The following is a 20,028-nucleotide window of genomic DNA, read 5'->3' on the forward strand; positions in this document are numbered from 1 at the left end:
TCCGCACGAGACGCTATGCTCCGCGCCTTCTCGCGTCCTGGTCCTTACTCTGCTCTTCTCGCTTTCGCAGGTCAAAATCCGCTTTTTTGTCAGAATGCTTGTCATGTCTCTCCGGGCTCTGTCGGCTTCTAGCGAGTGTCTGGGAATCTTTCCTGTTTCTTCGGAGTCTGCCTTCTGAGTCTCCTCGTATTTTCCTTCAAATCCAACGCAGGCTTTGCTGTGGGACCAGTTGCTCTTCTCCCGAACAACACGTTTTTCGCAATCGTCTCTTTTTTGTTCAAGACTCGAGCTCTCCACGTAATTCAGTGCAGTGTGTGAATGTCTTCCCAGAATTTTGGAGCGTATTCTAACGCAGTACCGCGAACGGTAGCGCCTCAAGATCATATGCACAAAAATATCTCTGGCGCCTACAGCCTCATCTACCTCCCGCAGGCGCACACAAATCTCTGCTGGTCTGTAGTGAATTCGTGTAGCCTTTCGCCGGCAAGCGGAGTGCAAATGAAGACTCCCAACCTCTGATAGAGTGCAGCTTCCGTCGCTGATTCGTGCTAGACCAAAGCTTGGGTGTCGCTCCACGGGCTGTACCTCTACCGTGTTTCTTGTCCCTTTTGCTACTGCGTAGTAGACGCCTTTCAGTGCGAACTTGCAGCCGAGAAAGACGAGGCAGTCAAGGCAAATAGAGACCGCTACCTGCCGTCTGGATAGTTCTGTTTCATGAATGACGAAACTTCACAGTTCTGCGTTGTTCAGATCTGCGTCAGGGACCGGGGCTGCTGAATGTAGAAGCGAATCAACTGACAGAGACAGGACGCGTAGTCTTTCGTACAGCCTCGCGTTCGTGTGATCCCCACTGCAGTGCATCCTCTTCCGCACACTCCGTATCGCTAAAGTGGTGCATTTGTTGACAGGTAACGCGTCCCACATCACTGAGACTCGAGATTTCCTCGCGAGCTTGTGTGTAGTCTACGACGGACTGGCTGCGCGTGAGGAGTGCCTGGGCGCTACCTTCTTACATGCCTCAAGCAGCACAGCGCACACACAGAGATTCGCTGAAGTGTCTGCAGTGGGGGAAGGGGTGGGGAACTGCATTATGTACCTGCTTCCTTCTTTCTTCCTCGACGTTGCCCACGTGCGAAGACGCACAAGTAGAGGACCGTTCTCGCACTCTTGTGTGTTAAATATTATCACAGCGGCGTGTGCGGTCACAGAGCTTCACTCCACGAAGCCTTGCCACGCGTGCGATTTCGTCAGTCAGTGCGTGACCGCACGTGCTGCCTTCACCCGCGACGTCCACTTCAGGCGTTGAACGGGGTCTCTCGTGGAATCCGGAGACGCCACAGTGTCTTTCTGACTCGAATGCCGCGCGTCTTCTGTTCGAGCGAGGCGCGCTCTTGAATCGTGACCAGAAAGCACTGAATTATACTGCTCATGACCTCAAGTCGTGACGCACCTACCAGTTTTGCACGCGTCACTGCGCATAAACGAGCAGCACCATGCAGTCTGGAAGCAGACAGCCCGCTGCTCCCGCTACAGTAAGTCTCACACACCCCAGGGTGCGGGTATATACGCACGTGCGTCCGTCGCACGAATGAAACGCTTTCGTTGACAGCCAATTTGCGCGCTCGATATTGTCATTTGCTTCATGCAGGAGGCACTTCTGTGGAGTGGCGACACACTAATGAATGCTGCAGGCGCAAGCGGCTGCGTCGCCGTCACGCCGCGACAAGGCAGAAGGCGAGTGCGGGAAGATACATGACGTTCTATCCGCTGTGCACAAATCCGCTCAAACAAGGACAAATGATCATCTCGCACACAACACAAACGCTGTTGGCGACGCCACACTCTGGACTCGCGCGCAGCATCCTCGCTCATCCCTCCGCCTCTCACCAGCAGCCTCCCCCCCTCGAACTCCCTGCTGCAGATGTCATAGAGTAGACGCATGCACGTGATGTACAGATACTCGCAAGTGCACACAAAGGCCTACCTATATATCTATATTTACATATGGAACACGCAGGAGCCCTACGTAAGTAGGAAAAAAATGGGGACGAAGAGCCAGCCCGATAAGAGGCCTAGCCTCCGTGTGTACGAGACGCGCGCGGACATAGCGAAAGAGAGAAGTGAGCGGCTGGCGCACTATACAGCCCAAAACTGGGCACAACGCGGGGGTCCTACTTCTTTCTTGAGAAGGGGGAGGAAAGGACTCAAACTCTTTCTCCGCTGGCCGCCCTGCTTTTCCTCTACAAACAAACCCGAGCGACGGCCTGTCACTTGGGTCCACGGGAACTGAGCGCGTTACCAACTCCTCCCTAGACGTCGACACCCACGCGCACCCGGGTGCCGCCCCTCAGACTCGACCTCCCCCCCGAGCCCCGTGAGCAACGCATGCACACACGTTCACCTGGACACAGTAGAGGTGTGTGAGTCTATAGCAACCCCCCCCCACCCTCAACTCGCTGCAGGGGCCTGTGTCTCTTTGTAGTTTCTGTCTTAGAACTCAGCGTGACCCGGGTACCGCGGATAGGGGATGGTGTCGCGGATGTTTTCGATGCCAGTCACAAGCATGACGAGGCGCTCGAAGCCGAGCCCGAAGCCGGCATGGGGCATGGTGCCGTACTCGCGCAGCTCCCTGTACCACCAGTAGGACTCGATGTCCAGGTTTTTCTCCTTGATCATCTTATCCAAGCGGTCGCGGTCGTCCTCCCTCTGGGACCCCCCGACCAGCTCGCCGATCTTGGGCACCAAGACGTCCATGGCGCGGACCGTCTTTCCGTCGTCGTTCAGCTTCATGTAGAAGGCCTTGATGTCCTTCGGGTAGTTGTACACGATGCACGGCTTCTTGAAAATCTGCTCCGTCAGATACCGCTCGTGCTCGCTGCCCATGTCCATACCCCACTCGACCTTCTCCTTGAACTGCGCCGTCGCCTCCGCGGCCTTCAGCAACTCAATCGCCTCCGTGTAGCTCACGCGCGCGAACGGCTCCGCCAGAATGTTCTCCAGGCGCTGAATCAGACCCTCTTCCTGGTTCTTCGCGAACCACTCGATGTCTGCGAGACAGACGCCACACACTCACGCCGCCCAAGACGTCGAAACCCCACGCAGAGACGCGCACGGAAAGAACGCCCCGCAAATCACACACCGCGCCCCTCGACCGCGGCTCAACAAACGTTCTCGCACCTGGGCCCCGCCTCCCGACGAGCCCCGCAAGGCGCGCGACTCCATACCCTGAACTCGACTCCCCCCTTTCCCCCCCCCTGACTTCTGGCTTACCGGCCCGACAGTTGTCGAGGACCCACTGGACGCAGAAGCGGACGTATGCCTCTGCGACGACCATGTTGTCTTCGAGGGTGGCGAAGGCGATTTCGGGCTCCACCATCCAGAACTCGGCGAGGTGGCGCGAGGTGTGCGAGTTCTCCGCGCGGAAGGTGGGACCGAAGGTGTAGACGTCGGAGAGCGCGCAGCAGTAGGGCTCGACGGCGAGCTGCCCAGAGACAGTCAGGAAGGCGGGTCTGCCGAAGAAGTCCTTCGAATAGTCGACGCCCTTCTTGTCCTTGGTCAGCGGCACGAGCGAGGCCGCGGCCGCCGCCTCGCCGTTCGCGCCCTCGCCAGCCTCCTTCTTCTCAGAGGGCGCGTGTGGCGGGGGAAGCACCGTCGTCACCTGGAACATCTCGCCCGCACCCTCGCAATCGGAGGCCGTGATGAGCGGCGTGTGGATGTAGAGGAAGCCGCGGTCCTGGAAGAAGCGATGCGTCGCCATCGCCAGGTTGGAACGCACGCGCGTCACCGCGCCAATCAGGTACGAACGCGGGCGCAGGTGCGCAATCTCGCGCAGATACTCGCGCGTGTGTTCCTTCTTCGCCAGCGGATACTTGGCTGCATCCGTCATGCCGATGATCTCGAAGGAGTGACCTGAAAGGACGGGAGGCGAGAGGCACGCGCTCAAACTCTGCGAGTGCAACTCAGCTCCTTACACCCTAGACGAGAAAGACGCATCGCCTCCGCCCTGATGGGCTAACAGACGCGTACCTTCCCCCGTCTCTCGCGCCCCGCGGAAATGGGCGCCGCTTAGAAACGAGCTTCAAGCTGAGGCTCGTGCGCAGCGGCGACTCCTCTGACCTTGCTTGGCGCCACCTTGTGACGCCTCTGCAACTCCACACCGCGCCGTCCCGCCTCGCATGCAGACGCGAAGCGAGTCAGCTAGGTCAGCACGAGTCTGCCTGCGTGTGTGTGTGCGATCGCTATCCTTCTGCCTCTGGGTTTTCACTTTGCCATCTCTGCTGGATGGGCAGGGGGGACTCTCCATACCTTTGCTGGGGTCTTTGACAGCGAGTTCGACGGCCTGGCCTTTGGCAGGGCTCTTGACGACGTCTCCTGTGAATCTGAAGGAGCATCCAGCGCCGCACTTCAGGAGCTGCTGGAAGTCTCCGCCGATCGAGGCCTCGACGACGACTTGCAGGTTGCTCGAGGTGCTCCCGTCGCTAAGCACGACGAAGCAGAGGTTGCCGCCGCCCTGCTTGCGGACAGATCTGCTCCAGCCGCAGACCGTCACCGGCGTCTCTCGCCCGACGAACTTCTCGATGGACACGTCGCCGCCATCGAGAAGCGCCGCGAGTCGCGTGCGGCAGGACCCGCAGCCGCTGACGGGGATCGGCTGCTTGGAGCTTGTCGGCACCGTCTCCGCTAGCGGCGCGGGCGTGTAGGGCGCGGGGGAAGAGAACTCGGCGCTCGCCATTTTTTCCGCAGAAAAGAGACGTTGCGAGGGCGCGGAGGCGAACGAAGAAAAGGAGAGGTCCTGTGCAGCAGGAGGGCGACGCACGCCGGAGAAAAAACGGGAACGGACGGAGACGGGGCGGCTTGTGAGGGCACAGACGGACGCACCAGGAGCCGGCAGCTGAGGCGCAGCGAGCAAGAAGCTGGCGAAGCGAGAGCAATAAAAAGGCACGCGAGGCGGAAAGGCAAAGGCACGCGACGCACGCACTGCAGAGGCCGCCGCTGCGGGAGACGAGCCGCGCAGCGAAGAAGACGCCAAGATGACCAGAAAAGGCAGAAGCACGCGATGACGCGTCGTCGGAAAGGCCTGAGACCCGGTAGAAAACACACGAAACTCCTTTAGCGGCACGTGAGACATCGAGTGGAAAGAGGCGCCTCGCCCCTTGTCTCCTCTCCCTTGGGGACGCAGCCGTTTCGTAGATATCTCTGGCGGCGGCGCGGCGTTCGCTCGCGGCTAGTCGCAGAGAAAACAGAGAAGCACGCCTCCTGACGGGTATGGAGAACGTCACTCTGTTCGGTGTCTCGGCACACTCGAGAAGCGACGACGCTAGCTCGTACTGGATCTGAGAAATCGCAGGAATCGCTCGGCGGTATAGAAGGACGACAGTTACACAGCAACACACTTTCTCAGCCACAGCGCAACGCACGCCCGCACAGCGAGGAACGAGCAACAGGAACGTCTCCTGAAAAACGAAAAGCAGCCGCCCGCGGCTCTCGCGCTTCCACCGCCAGCAAACCCTCCCCATTGCGCGGCACGCTCCACCTCCACTTTTCCTGCTCCTGCTCTGAGCGCCGGCGCGAAGTTTTCTCTCCGTCGCCTTCCCTCTCCAATTTCTCTTTCCCGGTGTGCCTTCCCGGTGTGTGTGTCTCACAAACGCGCTAACGCCCTCGCGACCGCTGCGGCGGCTGCGCCGACACCACGTAGCGCGCTCTCTGTCGGAGCTGGCAAAGGGGGGAGAGGAAAAGGTCGCCTGCGCGCGGAGGGGGGGGGGGGGGGGGGTCGCTCCGCGCGCGGCGCAGACTGCCGACGACGGCTAAAGGCCGTCGGCTTTTCCTCGGGTACTCGAAACCCACGTGGGCGGATTGGGAGCTGAAAGGCGGCGCCGCGCCCTACGCAGAGAGGTGGAGGAGGGGTTCGAAATCGCGAGAACGCAAGACAGGTCTCGTTTTTCCGCCAAAGTCGAGGCGAAGGCACACGCGGGAGGTTCTGGCCGCGTGAGAAAAGACCCCAGGGGTGTGGTTTCGCTGTCCGCCGCAGCAGCGCCTGCGCCTGCGTCAGTTCTCTCCTCGATCTCTGCGCAGAGGCGGCTGCTGCCGTCCTCCGCGCGAACACCAACCCACACACGGCGGCGAAGCGCGCTGTGGCGAAGGCGGCAACGGACCCCACTGTCGGCTGCGTTGACAAGATTTGCTCTGCGGCCGTTGCGGAGGCCGCATTCTCTGAGCGGGGAATCGCCCCAGAAGTTTCTTTGGGTTGCGGAAGGCATCTCTCCTCCTCTCGGTCGCGTCACTCAGGCTCACCCTGCCGCCATGCGGTTCGGAACTTTCCGCTCCGCGTACAGGTAAAGACGCCCTGCACGACGGGCAAGCAGTCCAGAACGGGGAGGGAGACCAGAGAGCTGCGCGAGCGAAACGAAGCGCTTCTTTTTCGGACGACGACGATGACGCGGGCGTCTGCAACCCCAACATCGCACACATGCACGGTGGCGAGCCGCTACGCCGCTCAAAGTCACGCCGAGAGAGGCCCGTGAACGCCCCTCTGCTCACTGGCGCGTGGTATATATCGGCGTTGCGCATGAGCTTCTTGCCACGTTTTGCACATGAGCTTCTTGCCACGTTTTGCACATGAGCTTCTTGCCACGTCCGTCTACGGAGCTCTCACGTGGCTGTGTCTGCGGCCCTGTCGCCGCCCCAGTCTGTCGTTTCCCGCCGATTAACTCGCGCGAGAGGCTGCCGCTTACGCACTGGCGCTCCTTCGCCGGGAGCAGCGCGGCCTGATTCCTGACTTGAGTTCATCCCTGTCCTCCAGTTCCCTTGTCAGTCTCTTCGAGGCCGTTTTTCACCTCGCATAGCCACTTTGAGCCGCGTGGTGTGGTGTATTTCTTTGCGTGCACACATGTGCACGAATATACATATATATACATACATATGAGTAGGCGCGTGCGACAGTTGGAGCGCGCGCGTTTTGGGTTTCAGCTCTCACGTCGAGATCCACCTTTTTTCTCTACGTGTTTCTCAGGGTGGCGACCCGCCACTTCGGGTCGGATGTCGCTTACCGGCGCTACTACCAGGCGCCTCGCACGGTGGCGGCCATGATGCCTTACCTCTGCACCAGAACGTAAGCGGCGCTTTTTGCCTTTCGCCAATCGCTCAAACAGATTCCGTTCGCCGGTTTCCTGCCCGTGCGCGTGCCTCGCATCCTCAGGGCATCTCTGCGTCGCTCCAGTGCGCGATATGTGCCGCTTCCTGTTCAAGCGAAGCCAGACTGGCTTTGCGATTGAATACATCTCTTTGCCTGCGTCGTCGATTCTTGCCTGACCTAGATCGATGCCCCCCCCTCCCTCTGTCGTCTGCAATTCTGAGTCGGGATAGACGCCTTGCATGTCAGTTGATCACATTCGCGCGAGGTCCGGGGTTCGAACCCAGGCGTTCGCCTTCATTGGAATACGGGACTCCCCCCCTGCCAACTCGTTGTTGAGTGCCGACCCGTGAATGCGTATGCGTGCCTTGATCTCTTCTTGTGTTGGTAACCCGTGGAATTTTACCGCCTCGATGCCTTTGTTTTCTCTACGAATGTCCCGTATGCTTACGGAAATGTACCTGTATTCGTGTCTGTTGAAAACTTGCCCGTGTGCGACCCCTTTGTGTGGTTCGCCTTCCTTGAAGTCCAGTAAATGTATGTATTCGGCATCGAGACTGGCTTTGTGTTGCACCTGTTGCCTGGCTGGCGCGTTGTTTGTGTCGTTGACTTCACAGGAACCCCGTGACTCTGCGGCTCGAGGACCAAGCTGCGGACGGCTCCTCCAACGTGAAGCAGCTGTTCTCCACGAGCTTGAGCGGCTCGGCGCTGCTGTCTCCCGCCAGCGAATTGTCGTCTCTCGGTGAGAAATGAGGGCACGAGACAGACACTTGTGACGGGAAAACGCAGCGACTCCCTTCAGCTCAAAGTCCCCCGTGTGATGCCCCGGCGCACCCTTGCTCTACCTTTGCTGCAAATGCGCGCGGCACACGCATCCATGTATATGCATATGCATATCTACTTATATATATTTGTATGTTAGCATGTTTGGGGTGCCTGAGACCCCGTGAAAGACGTGTATTGGCACGCGGAGAAGGCACGTACGGTCGTAGACTCATCGTGGGAGAGGCGGTGGTCGGTGCAGGTCTGCGTAGGGGCGCGTGATTCTCAGGTGTTCTTAAAATGGGCGAGCCGCCCGGGCTCCTGCCACTACAAGCAATAAGCCCGTGGTTTCGACACGTGTCTAGCAGGCTAGCGAGGCCGGCGTATGTGCATATATATATGCATATCTGTATGAATATATGTGTATATTTGATGGATGCACTTTTATGGGGCAGAGTCGGAATGAGGTGTTTTTCTATTTTCCCGTGAAACCAGCGCTGCATGTGTCAAGCTCTCAAGTCCTCGCAAGCGCCGCGTCTTCATCGCTGCCCAGAGACGCGTATGGTGTGAGTCGAGTTGGTTCGCTCTCCCGCGCTGTCGCAAGTTTTTGCGGATGGCGCAGCCTTTTTCCATCTCTTTGAAAGATTAGTTTTTTCGTCGACTGTGCCGCGTGTGTGTCCCCTGGTTTTTACGAGAAGCCAGTCGCGCCGCGAAGTCCGCGTTCCCCGCCTCATCAACGCGTCGTTGGCTCGCGGTTCGCACTGCCGTGTGATACGTGCATGCGTATATGAGTCTAAGTCCTGCGGAATCATCGTGTGGCGATTCCTCAGGCGGGAGAGTGGCGTCGGAGCGTGTCGACGGTTGAATGGCGTGCCACGTTGAGAGGTGTTTTTTGGCGTGTCTGTGTGTCCACGTGCTGGTGACAGGGCCCGCGCAACTGCGTCAACTCTCTCGCCTCATGGCTCGTCTGTGCGTGAACAAAGTGCTAGTGCAGTCGCCATGGGATATTGAACTATCCTCTCCAGTCGCTTCGCAGGTATACGCCCCTTACATACATATACATATATATACATGCATATACATGTATGTACGTGTATGTATGCATGAATGGATGGGTATATGTGTGTGTCTGCGGTAGACTCGCGTGAAGCGAGTGTGTGCCGTCGCCGGCTAGGGGAGGCGCGCGAGGCGGCGTGAAGAGGAAGGGGCGTTTGCTGTGGGCGTGTGGCGTGTTGTTTTTCACAGAGCGATCTGCGACGTCCGAGTGGCTCCTCGCGCTTAGGGATGAATATCAATGCATGATGAAATTAATGCAACAGTACGTGCGATGGCAATCCTGCAACCGATCGCCTATTCCCGTGGCAGGGAGGGATGAGGGAGAGAGGAGACACGCTTCGCCTCAGTAGCAGTGCTGCGTCTCAGCGCCTAGTTTTTAGCAGGAAAGGACAGGACGCGCCGCTATACTGCCTTGCGACGCATGCGCGTTTGCGTGAACATGTTCTTGTGCGTGAGTGTATGTCAATGTCGCCAAAGGCCTGTGTTCAAGATTCCGTGGGGGAGACGGTCGTTTCTGTGTCGACTGCGCCGCCCGCTTGACTTTCGCGAGCGAGAGGCGTGAGCGTGTTGTCTCCGCACTGCTCGTCAGGTGACTAAGCTTGATCAATTTCACGACAGAGACGCAAGGATGGCCATGAGACTCGATGCGCGTGTGAGGTCGGGGGGGCGGAGGGAGGGGGCACTCTGCATGCAAAGACGCCGAGTGTGTTGTCTGATTTTCTCCGGGTCTTGTCGTGCCTCTGGAGTGAGGGCGCGGCGAGGAGGGAGGAGGGAGAGGATAGAAAGAAGGGGGGCCCTGGAGGGTCAGGAGACTCATGCTGGAGCTAGCCGAGTGGAGAGGCCGCGAGAGAGGTCGAGCGAGTGATGCAGTGTCAATAGCTGTGGGTCTGAGGGCGGGACGGAGGTGTGGCGTCTGTGTAATGCATCGGTCTCGTTTTTTTCACACCACGCTAAAGCCGGACCCCAAATCCCGTGTTTAATTGCGTGTTACGGTGTGGTGTCGTCGGCGTATCGCGCGTGCGTGTTGGATTTTTTTATGCATGCAAATCATTTTCCTTCGTTTTGCTTGTGTGTCTTGTGCTTTCTGCATGGCAATCGTCTCGACCTCTCTCTCGGCTTCTCTCGCTCCACGTCCGCGCCTTCTCTCGTTCCTCTTGGCTGTCACTGCTCACTCTTTCTCTTCGCCGTCCTGCTGCCACGTCTCGCGATCGCGCCCCTGCCCCCCCTACTCCGCTCTGTCTCCCGTCCTGAAACATCCAATTGTGACGCTGCATCCGACGTGTTTCGTATGCTGCCAAATCTGCGTCGCCGCTGCGCTCGTTTCCGTCCTCGCCTGATCCACGTGGCGTCCGCTTTACCTCGTAAGTATCAAGTTCGCATGCGGCTGTTCCTCTGGCTCTCATCGGCGGCTTCTGCGAGGAAACGATCTGTAAGTCGCCGGTTCTCGGTGCGTCTCTCACATGCGTCTTCGTCCCCAACTCCCAGCGTGTTTTTGTTCTCTGAGTATCCAAGTCGCAGTACGCGTGGGTCCCCGTCTTCGAGCCGAGCCTCAGGTTCGTCGATGCGTCTTTTTGAATGGCTTGTCGCGAAAGCGGAACCATGCCTGTGGGATGCGCTAGGCGTGGTTGGAGAGAGGCGAGTCCAATGGTTAGCTGGCACTGAGTCTCCAGTTCTTCGCTTCGATTTGTCTTTAGAGAGCGCGAGTTTGCGAGTGATTTTGCCTGCTTCTCGGGAGAATTATCGTGTACGTGGCGTGTGGAGAGGGTTCTGTTTAGGGAGGTGAGGTCTCGCGAGTTTCCGCGTACTGCCAGACTCCAAAGCCCTGCCCTGCTGAGATATTGCACCATGCTTCTTTCGTTTCCCTTCGGTTCATGTGACGGTGCGGGCGGCCGCTGAACCCGTTGCGGACCCACAGAGATGTGTCGTGTGGAGCCTTCCTTAAACGAGAGAGGAGAAAAGAGGGTCGAGTGTCTGATGTGTTCCTCGCGAGGCTGAAAGGTCTTTGTCGGCCGATCGAAGGAAGGCTTTCCCGTTCGTGCTTTCTGCGAACGCATACAGTGCGTTTTTGTGTCATGTTTCTCGAAGGGGACGACACGGTATGGATTGTTTACATGAGCGCGGACGCCCGAGTTTTGCATGGCTTCTCTGTCCCGGGTGCGGCTGCCGGTGGGGTGTCCCCTGCGTCGACTTCCCGCTCTCGCCAGAGTGGAGACAAGGTGGAACACGTCGCTTGTCTCGTTGTTTGTAGCAGAGTGTGCGAGGCCGTCGCATTCGAGGTTTATCATTGGGCGGCACAGGCTGATTTATATCCGTGATTCTTCGTCGGTCTCGTCGGGGTGGCGGCACGTGGCGCCGCGGCGGTGCCGCGGGGGCTCTAGTGTCTGCGCTTCGGTTCGCGACTGCCTCATGTGCACGCTTTGTGTTGTGTTTCTCTTTCTTTTGTAGTACCAAAAACAGCTTTGGATTCGCCTTCCTTTTGCTGCCTACTCCTAACGACATGGGGTTCGTCGTGCAGAGTCTTAAATAGCCATACCTCTACCTATATGACCTTGGCAACATGCATGAGACACAGAGGGGGCTGCCCGCGTCGATGACTCAGGTTCGTCATCATCGCCTCGCTCTCGCGGGATCTCGCAGAACAAGTCTACATTTTTATGTCGTATTGCGATTTCGGGCTCCGCACTCTGTATCGGGCCTCAAAGGGGGGGGATGGGGGACACACACGCTCACGGGGTCGGGCGAATGAAAAGTAAATGGACGCCTTGACTCTGCGCTGCCGCCTCAGAAGCTAAACTCGTACAGATTGGAATAAAATGTGTTTCGCTGACGGCCAGGGGGCGGGGATCAGGGAGGGCGAGACGTGAACCGATATATTTTTGTCTGCGTCGGATTGCTCAGACATCTGGCGGCTCGGGTGACGGCATCAGCGTATTTTGGATACATCGTGTCGCTCGGTCTTTCTGTAAAATTCAAGGCCCTCTATATATGTTGCCTTGTTAGTTTATGTGTGAGTGTTCCATGTCTTTTTCAAAAATTTAGGGGCGATTATCGATGTCATACTCGTGGGCGTGTGCTGTTGTGTCGGTCGGTGACTTCCCTCTTGCGTTTGTTTCTTTAGTTGTTGATTTCTGTGCCTGCGTAGTTTTCTGTGTCTTGGTGCGTGTAGTCCCCCAGTACAAGTTGAACCGTGCTACTGTCTGTATCTACGGAGTTGAGTAGCATCTTATCGCTAGCACCAACTTCCCCGCCCTCCATCTGTAACTCTGTGTGCTGTTCCATGCCATATATATAGATATATATGTTTGTGCGTGTGTAGCTGCTCGTATAGCTGCGCGTGTGTGTGCGAGCACACACGTGCGCGGAGTCGCTTTTCGGTAGATGGGAGTCGTTTGGTGTGGTTTTTGTTTTCAGGTGGAATATCTTTGCCGGTTGACTTCTTGGTACTAACAACTCCAGTGGCATATGGCTTTAGCCTATGTGCGTCCACTCTACCAACAACGTCAAAGCTTGAGATGGTAACAAGCATAGCCGGAAACCACCGAAGCATTACAAGAAAACACCACACGCAGCTCTGCTAGCGCCCCGGCGTGTTTTCCAGTTCTTCGCGTAGTCTCCTCGTGTCGTTTGTCTTTGCGTCCGAACGTCCTCGACGGGGCCTGTCTTCTGCCTTCGCCGCGCGCTTGCCTCTTCAGCTGAAGAGCAGGAGAGGAACCCAGGCGACAGAGAGACAGAAAACAAGGAAGCCCAACGCGCAGACGCTCGGAAGGCAAAGGAAGACTTGATTATCATCTCTTGTCGGTTTTTTGTCGTGTTTTTTCGGTGTCTTGTTTGGAGCCTGGTGCCCTCCTCTCCTCTGTCAAGACGCTGCTCGCATGCGCGCAGCGCTCGACCTTGAAAGAAAATACGTCTCTGGCTCGAACTCAGACTCTAGTTCGATCGAGATCTTTCTCGTTCAATTCCTTCTAGAGCTGTGGCGTCGAGGCTTTCCCTTGAAAGCAGTCCGTTGACACATAAAGTTTGAGACCCCTAGCGGAGTAGCATGCGATGGCAGTGTAGATGCAGATCCTATGTATATATTTATATATATATGTTGTTTGGGGCGCGGCGAACGACCACACCTTTTTCTGGTAGCGGTCTCCGAGACGCTTGCTTCTGACGCACACAGCTCTTTAAAAGGAGCCCTAACCCAACGGTAGCCCTCTTTGAGAGGCGTTATGTTCGGCGTTTTTCGACGAGTTAGTTGCCTTTGCAGAATTGGCTCTCGCCGAGTGTTACCTTCGACGATTCCTTGATACGCCCTGATGCTCACCGATACACCAGCCCGAAGAAAGGCCCCTTCACTCAGAAGTCCACCCGGCAGTTTTGCTCGACGACAGCATGCCTGGCAGCACAAACACTTTCGGCGCTGTGTCGTGTTGGATGCTTGCTTCCCTGCGGCTGTGTTGAAAAAGTAAAGCCTCGAGGGTCTGCCTCACTTGGGACGTGAGGAACGACGAAAAAAGCACAACTGCCGCCTCCTCCAAGCAGACCGGGCGAGCCCCGTGAGTTTGGAGCAAGATGCGGACGTCCAGCGAAGTGAAACAGAACGCGGGTTCGCAGCGAAAACGATTCCTACAGAGTGTGGGTTCCCAGCGACTGCGGTTTGCTTCCACGCGTGACGGAAGGGCAGCGAGACTCTCACAGTGACAGCAGCAGGAGTCTACGTCCGCAAGAAAGCACGTTGCTCGCAGAGCAGATAGAGGCGGAAACGAAGAATAGGTAAAGAAGGGAGTGCGCGTTTGCGGTTCTTTCCAAGGCCCCCTTTCTCTCGCCTGCACGGCGCGGTGCTCCTAATTTCCCCACGCGCTGCCTAGATCGCGAGGTTGATCGGTTCATGTCAAGGTGAATTTGGGTGGCAGTGAACATCGTTTGGTCAGCGGCCTCAAGCGTGCCGAGACCGTCCTGCGTGCATTTACAAAGGAACGTGTTTCCGTTCGTGTAAAAAGCGTCCACAGCGAACGCTCGCTTGCGTCATGCCATCTGTGTCTATGCACATGTGAACTACCGTCGTGAAGTTGCCTTTTATTCGAGCTGCTTGCGCATTCGGTGCTGACGCAGTGCGGTTCCTGCCCACTGCTCTGGATGTCGGTGTGATGAAATTCAATCACATGCGGGTAAACGGCGATAGCAACTATAACTCTCTCAAGGTAGCCAAATGCCTACTCATCTAATAAGTGACGCACTTGCATCGCTTACCGAGATTCCACCTGTCCCTATCTACTACCTAGCATAAAAACAGGAACAGACTTGGCAGAATCAGCGGGGAAAGAAGATCCTGTTGAGCTTGACTCTAGTCCGACTCTGTGAAATGACTTACGAAGTGTAGCATAACTGGGAGCTTCAGCACCCGTGAAACACCACTACTCTTGATGTCGTTTTACTTATTCCATCAAGTCGAGACTCATGCTCACGCACGTCTTTTGAATTTAAGGTGGCGTTTGCCGCCGATATACGCAAAACGAGCTCGCTCTACGCTGTGTGTCTCTACGCAGATGTGAATTCAGGACGTGAAGTTGCCTTTTACTAGAGTCGCCTGCAGGAGCGACCTAAGGAAACGAAGACAACGCAATCGCACTCCCCTACCCTTCACAAGGCGCCGGCAGGCCATCGTTAATCCTGCCTCTGTCTTTTGGCTTCCGCCTTCTCTCCTTTTCTTTGACAGAATGTCGCTTTGCGGCGTCTTCTTCGCAGAGCGATACAGCTTGAGGTCCTCCGCACGCGTGGAAGGCGTCTCTCTTCTCCTTCACCACTCCCTACCGTGTTTCCCTCGAAAACTCATTCGCACGTGTTGCCTTTGCCAGAAAACGCAGCGAAACCGCCTCCAGCCGCGCCCTCGCCCGAAGTGTCTCCGGAGACACCTGCGGCCGGCGCGCGGGCTGCGGCTCCAGGGGTGACTTTTCCGATGAAGCCTGGAATGCGACCCGAGCGAACGAGCTCCTCGTACTCCGAGCAGGAAGTCTGAACGCAGATGGAATCGCAGACTCGGGATTCTGCGCCGCTCCACCCAATCTCAGCGCGTCGACGGGCGCCGCGACCCATAGGCGCTGAAACTCGAGACACAACATGAGCAGAGACAGAAAGACCGACAGAGAGAAAAAGGTTTAGTCAGCTGAGCAGCACACACGCTCGCGCGTCGCTTCTTCTTTCGCTTACTCGAACGCCGTGGAGGAGTTTGGTCTTCCAGGGCTCCCGATTTTCTTCTTCCTTTTTCGCCGGCGCGCTCGCGGGAGAGGGTCGAATCGCCTTGCCATCGAGACGACAGCCTTTTCCGCAGAACTGAGCAGAGACCCGAAAAGCACCGCAGCAAGATCGAAGTGCCGCAGTGGGCGCCTCACGCTAATGGAAAACACAAAGCGCACACATCGAACCCGACAGGAGTCGCCCACCCTGCCGCGGCTGAGGCAGACACTACACGAAGAAGATAGAAAACAAGCAGAGCGCAAGCGAAAGAGGCGCAAAAACGCACGCAGGAAAAGCGAAACCGAGGAGAAGGCAGAGCGTCTGCGACGCGATGGCGTCCGAGGATGCAAAATCAGAAGGAAACACGCAGTTCAAACGGCTTACCAGGCGAGACTGATGTCCATCGGCTGCGCCCGACTCGCTCTCCGATGCTTCACCTTCGCTGCTCATGATTTCCTCTGCCTCTGAAAATAAACAGACAACCACCCGACCGTGGAGACTGACCGGCGAAGCAACAACGCAGAAGAAAGCAAGGGACGGCTGGCTAGGAAGCGAATATTCAAGAAGAAGAAGCGAGGGAGACGAAGAAGCACACGTGCGCCACAGCGCAGATGTCAAGCAGCACAGAGACAGAACACACGTTGGGCGCGTCAACAGAAAACCAGGCAGACGACTCTGCAGCAAACGCCCACCTTGGTTCGTGTTGCGCGCGCTGGGTTCCACGTAGCCCTCCGGAGCCTTGAACTCGACTTCCATATCTGTCTCGATGATAGACACTGCAGGCGCCGGCCGCAAATCCTGTCCACACCACCCGCAACAAAACACGCTGCCAATGTTCAACTCCGCACGCCTGCCTTCTTCTTTTGCCGGCGTCCTCCGCCGCTCCGCTTCGATCTCTTGGCTTTCATCTTTGTGCGTTGCGCCCCCTTAACTGCCCCCCCTGCAACTTTTCTCTCCTTTTTTTGCTTCCAGTGGCTTTCTTTCTTCGCCTCGGTGACTTGTTCTTCGCGGCTCGCGTCCGCCATCTCGCCTCACTGTCACGAGTAGTTGGAAATTCTTATCCAGGAAGGGGAGGTAAATCAGGTCGCCGACTGTGAGGGCCGCGTAGCCCCGCAGCGCCACTTCCAGCCTGCAAGAAAAAAACAACGCAAATTCACGCGCTAGCAGGCGCTGTGTCCAAGAGTTCCCTTTCAAGACGCAACAGGCTGTTCCGACATCCATGTGAACACACGCATATGCGCCTTCGACGCATGCCGCCGAGGCTGCTCGTGCGCCACAGCGACAGCGACGCGCGATCCAAGCCTCCATCCTGAGGCGCATGCAAATCCGACGTAAGTATAGATGCATATGTGAGCACATCTGTCAACGACTGGCGACCATCCCCCGAGCACAGATGAAGGAGACTCGCAGATCCGGAGGTCTGAGGACCCCACAGAGCTGCACCCAGACGCCTCGCAGTCGATCTGCTTCAACGCATGCCCATGCGGATGCGGTTCGAGAGAGAACTTACACCGCTCTTGGGTTGGACATCTGAAGAAATTCTGCCGTGACAGGCTGCAGCTGCACGAAGGTGCCCTTCGGGAGGCTGATGTTGCGCACTCGCACGAGATCGCCTTCTTCCAAGCCCAAATTTTGCATCATCTGCATGACAAAAAAAGGCGACAAGCCGCAGCGTGAGAGACCAACACCGCTTCACTAGGGCCTACTATATATATATATATATATATATATATATATATATATATATATATATATATACGCATAAGGGAGTACATGGATAGATCTGTAGACATAGACGGAGGCAGAGAGGGACGACGAGTTGACTCTGTGCACCGAATATCTTGTATCTGTAGCAGCACTCAGCTCGATCCTCGTGTTCCTGAACGCCAGCCGAGAAGCGTCCAACGTGCGGATGAAAACGGAGAAAAGCCGCTAACGCTGCAAGGCACGGCCTCTGCTTGACAAGTCGCAAAACAATTACCCAGTAGGGGAAGTGACACGTTCCCTCCTCTGCGATGAACTCCAAGACGCCCGTGTGAGTCCGGCGATCCTAAAGTAAACAAAAACACCCACAAACAAATCGATCATTCAGCAGCGCGAACAGCGGAAGGCGGTTGCGCCAAGCAATATCACAACAATATATATATATATATGTCAAGCATCCCCAACTGGATATCGATCACGCAAGAAACACACACGGCGATTATCGCTACGAACACGCCGACTGAGAATTGATTAGGTCGCCTGCAGGGTTCGCTCTTCGCGCCCCGGAGCAGGAACTCCCCCCTCCCTCCCCCCCTCCCATCCGGCAAAGAAGTTTTCATCGCACAGTCAGAATCCGACAAGAGAAAGGCTGGCGACTGCGCAGACGAGGTTCGCGATAGGGTCCCTCCTCGTGAGCTGCATCGCACCTTCGCCTCGTTGACGACTTCAAAGAGCATCGGCCAGGAAATATGCAGGCGCGCGAGCGCATGCAGCGCCGACTGAGGCAGCAAGACTGGAAGCAACAGGAATAGGGAGGAAACGAAGCGAAAAAGAACGTCTCACGGCGCTTTTGCTCCATCAATCGCCCGCAGGATCTCAAAGAGACGACGTTTTCGGTGACGTGATACAACTACGCACGCGCAACGAGCTGGAGAGAGACAACACAAACAAGCTCAATTATGAGATCCGTTGAGAGGACTCAAAAGTCCTTCCATACATATACATGTATAAATACATATGCTTCTTCTTATACAAAACTAAACCTCAAATCCTACCAAGTAATGCGACTCTTCTAGGCAAGAAGAAGCAAGGCTAACAGACAGAAAGACGCGCACTATCCTCTGAGAATAAGTACGAATACGCCAATATAGATATATAGAGATGCATATATAGAGCATGAGCAACTCTGACAGACATATACATAGATAAATATACAAGTATATATACATATATATGAATCTGTAGACCGTATCTGTTGCTGCGCGCCTGAAATCGAGTCGTGTTTGGTGCACAGGCTTGACTTACTTTTGTTTCCCTTTTCCATGTCATCTTTGCCGATGAAGGAGACTGGGAAGCAGCTGTAGGACTGCGAGAATCCACTTCCCAAGTCTCCGTCGCCCTCACCCATGCCCAGAAAGTTCGCCACGTGTCGCCCAAACTGAAAAGCAGTCGAAAAAAAAACTTGCAAAAACAAAATGCATCGACATTGCGCCAACGCGGCCGAACCCGTGAGAGTCCCTTGGCTTGCAGCATAGGCAAACACAAGGAATCAGCGAGTTTTCTGTTTGCTGCTTCGAAGTGTACGCAGGCGCACTGCCGAGATGCGATATCTATCGGTACGTGGAAACCTTCTAGGGTGCATGCGTGTCTGCGCACTCGTAAAGATTCGCGTAGAACAAAGAAAACATAAGCAGGAGGTGGCGGAGAACGCGCACTCACAAAGCAAAAAGATGAGAGGAGAGGGAACAGATACGAACGACACAGACGCGTGAGACATCGGCACTCAGAGGGAGGAAGAAGTCGAGGGGGCGCGAGAACGAAGGAGAGATGCAAGAAGAGAGAAAGCCGCAGATGGAATTCGAAGAAAAAAGCCGGGAGTAAGAAAATACGAGAAAATCAGAAGCTGCAGCGCTCGGGGACCTGAGGCGAGAGAGTCTCGCGGGGAAAGAGGCAGAGAAAAGGAAACAGCTGGTAAGAAGGCGGAGAATACGGGGTGGCGTGCCAAATCAATATCCAAAAGCAGCCCTTCGCGGGTGTAACATGGTCATTCGCAGTGGTATTTACCATCTTTTCAGCGAAGGTAGTTCACAAAATGAGGCGCCGCGCCCAGGGCAAAAAACAGGAGCCTAAGGCACGAAGGAAGCAAGGGCGAGTCACGCCGCGCACTCGGCGAGTTTCCCGAATCGCCACGCTAAACAGACGAGGTTGATGAAACTGAACAGCGTCAGGAGAGGCGCGGAAACCAAACGATGAAAAGGCGAAGACGCAAGACTCAAGATACGCGATGGCAGACCACGAGGTCACGCGACGAAGTCAATCAAACGCCGCGGCGACGGCAAGTGTAAAGACAGGCGAACGGTGAAGCGTATGAGCTGCATCGGAGCGAAGCTGCAGCTATGAGTCGACTAAAAACTCGATTCCGCGCAACTGTTGAAGGAGACGTAAAATGGAAAGACGCAGAGACAGCAAAGACCGCGCAACTGGCGACGAACACGCGCAAGACAGAAACCTCCGGCTAGACTACCAGCGACACGCCACAGACGCTTCGTTAGAAGAAACGCACAAAATGCGGGACGTAAAATTGGGAAGAGGCAGTAGTCTACACCCGGGAAAAAGTCGCTGGAGAGACTCTTCCGAAGAAGAGCAAACGAGAGCTGATCCCGGCGCGATCTCCTGCGGCGGCGAAGGGGAGAGTTGCCAGACCTGGGGTATGACAGCATCCACCTGCACGCTAGAACCCTTCTGTCAAAACGAGAGAGGAGAAAAACAAGCTGGTGGTTTCTGTGCGCCGGACAGACTTCCAAAACGCGTGAAAAGCCAACGCGAGCGAAGCGCAAGCCATCCGCGTGAGCTTTCTCGTCAGCCAACGTTTCTCAGCGTGTGCGACTTTTCGCGAGCCCGGCTCATTCACCGTTCCTCCTTGTCTCCAGAGGTCTTCGGAGGTTTCCATGCCTCGCAGGATGAAACTGTCTTTCCCGAAGATGGAGGCGGCGTCGCAGAGGAACGTCACGCTATGTCATTCCACAGCTGACCACACGAGGGCCTGACAAGCGACGCTCGAGAGAGCTTCGGAGTCGAATCATATGCCAAGTTTACAATTGGCTAACGGAAGCCGTGCAGCAGAACAAGCAACCGCCGACGCCTTGGAGCTAGCTTCT

General features: G+C 56.3%; 3 protein-coding genes across 3 annotated transcripts; 1 reads left to right on the top strand and 2 right to left on the bottom strand.

Annotated features, from left to right (window-relative positions):
• Nucleotides 1-2,490: 2,490 nt before the first annotated feature.
• BESB_053540 (asparaginyl-tRNA synthetase (NOB+tRNA synthase)) lies at nt 2,491-5,128 on the bottom strand (the record flags this gene model as incomplete). Its single annotated transcript, XM_029363789.1, has 3 exons — nt 2,491-3,047; nt 3,271-3,909; nt 4,306-5,128. 3 exons carry the CDS (start codon nt 5,126-5,128, stop codon nt 2,491-2,493), a joined length of 2,019 nt encoding a protein of 672 aa, XP_029219712.1.
• A 1,172-nt stretch (nt 5,129-6,300) lies between these two features.
• On the top strand, nt 6,301-10,380 carry BESB_053550 (uncharacterized protein; the record flags this gene model as incomplete). The annotated part of the gene is made up of 5 exons (XM_029363790.1): nt 6,301-6,332; nt 7,010-7,108; nt 7,747-7,871; nt 9,137-9,209; nt 10,314-10,380. 5 exons carry the CDS (start codon nt 6,301-6,303, stop codon nt 10,378-10,380), a joined length of 396 nt encoding a protein of 131 aa, XP_029219713.1.
• A 4,381-nt stretch (nt 10,381-14,761) lies between these two features.
• On the bottom strand, nt 14,762-18,278 carry BESB_053560 (ubiquitin fusion degradation protein UFD1CY; the record flags this gene model as incomplete). The annotated part of the gene is made up of 9 exons (XM_029363791.1): nt 14,762-14,944; nt 15,140-15,262; nt 15,551-15,630; nt 15,859-15,964; nt 16,202-16,295; nt 16,677-16,807; nt 17,148-17,216; nt 17,578-17,663; nt 18,176-18,278. 9 exons carry the CDS (start codon nt 18,276-18,278, stop codon nt 14,762-14,764), a joined length of 975 nt encoding a protein of 324 aa, XP_029219714.1.
• Nucleotides 18,279-20,028: the final 1,750 nt, after the last annotated feature.

Source organism: Besnoitia besnoiti, chromosome IV (genome assembly GCF_002563875.1).
Source record: "Besnoitia besnoiti strain Bb-Ger1 chromosome IV, whole genome shotgun sequence".
NCBI classification, from domain to species: domain Eukaryota; phylum Apicomplexa; class Conoidasida; order Eucoccidiorida; family Sarcocystidae; genus Besnoitia; species Besnoitia besnoiti.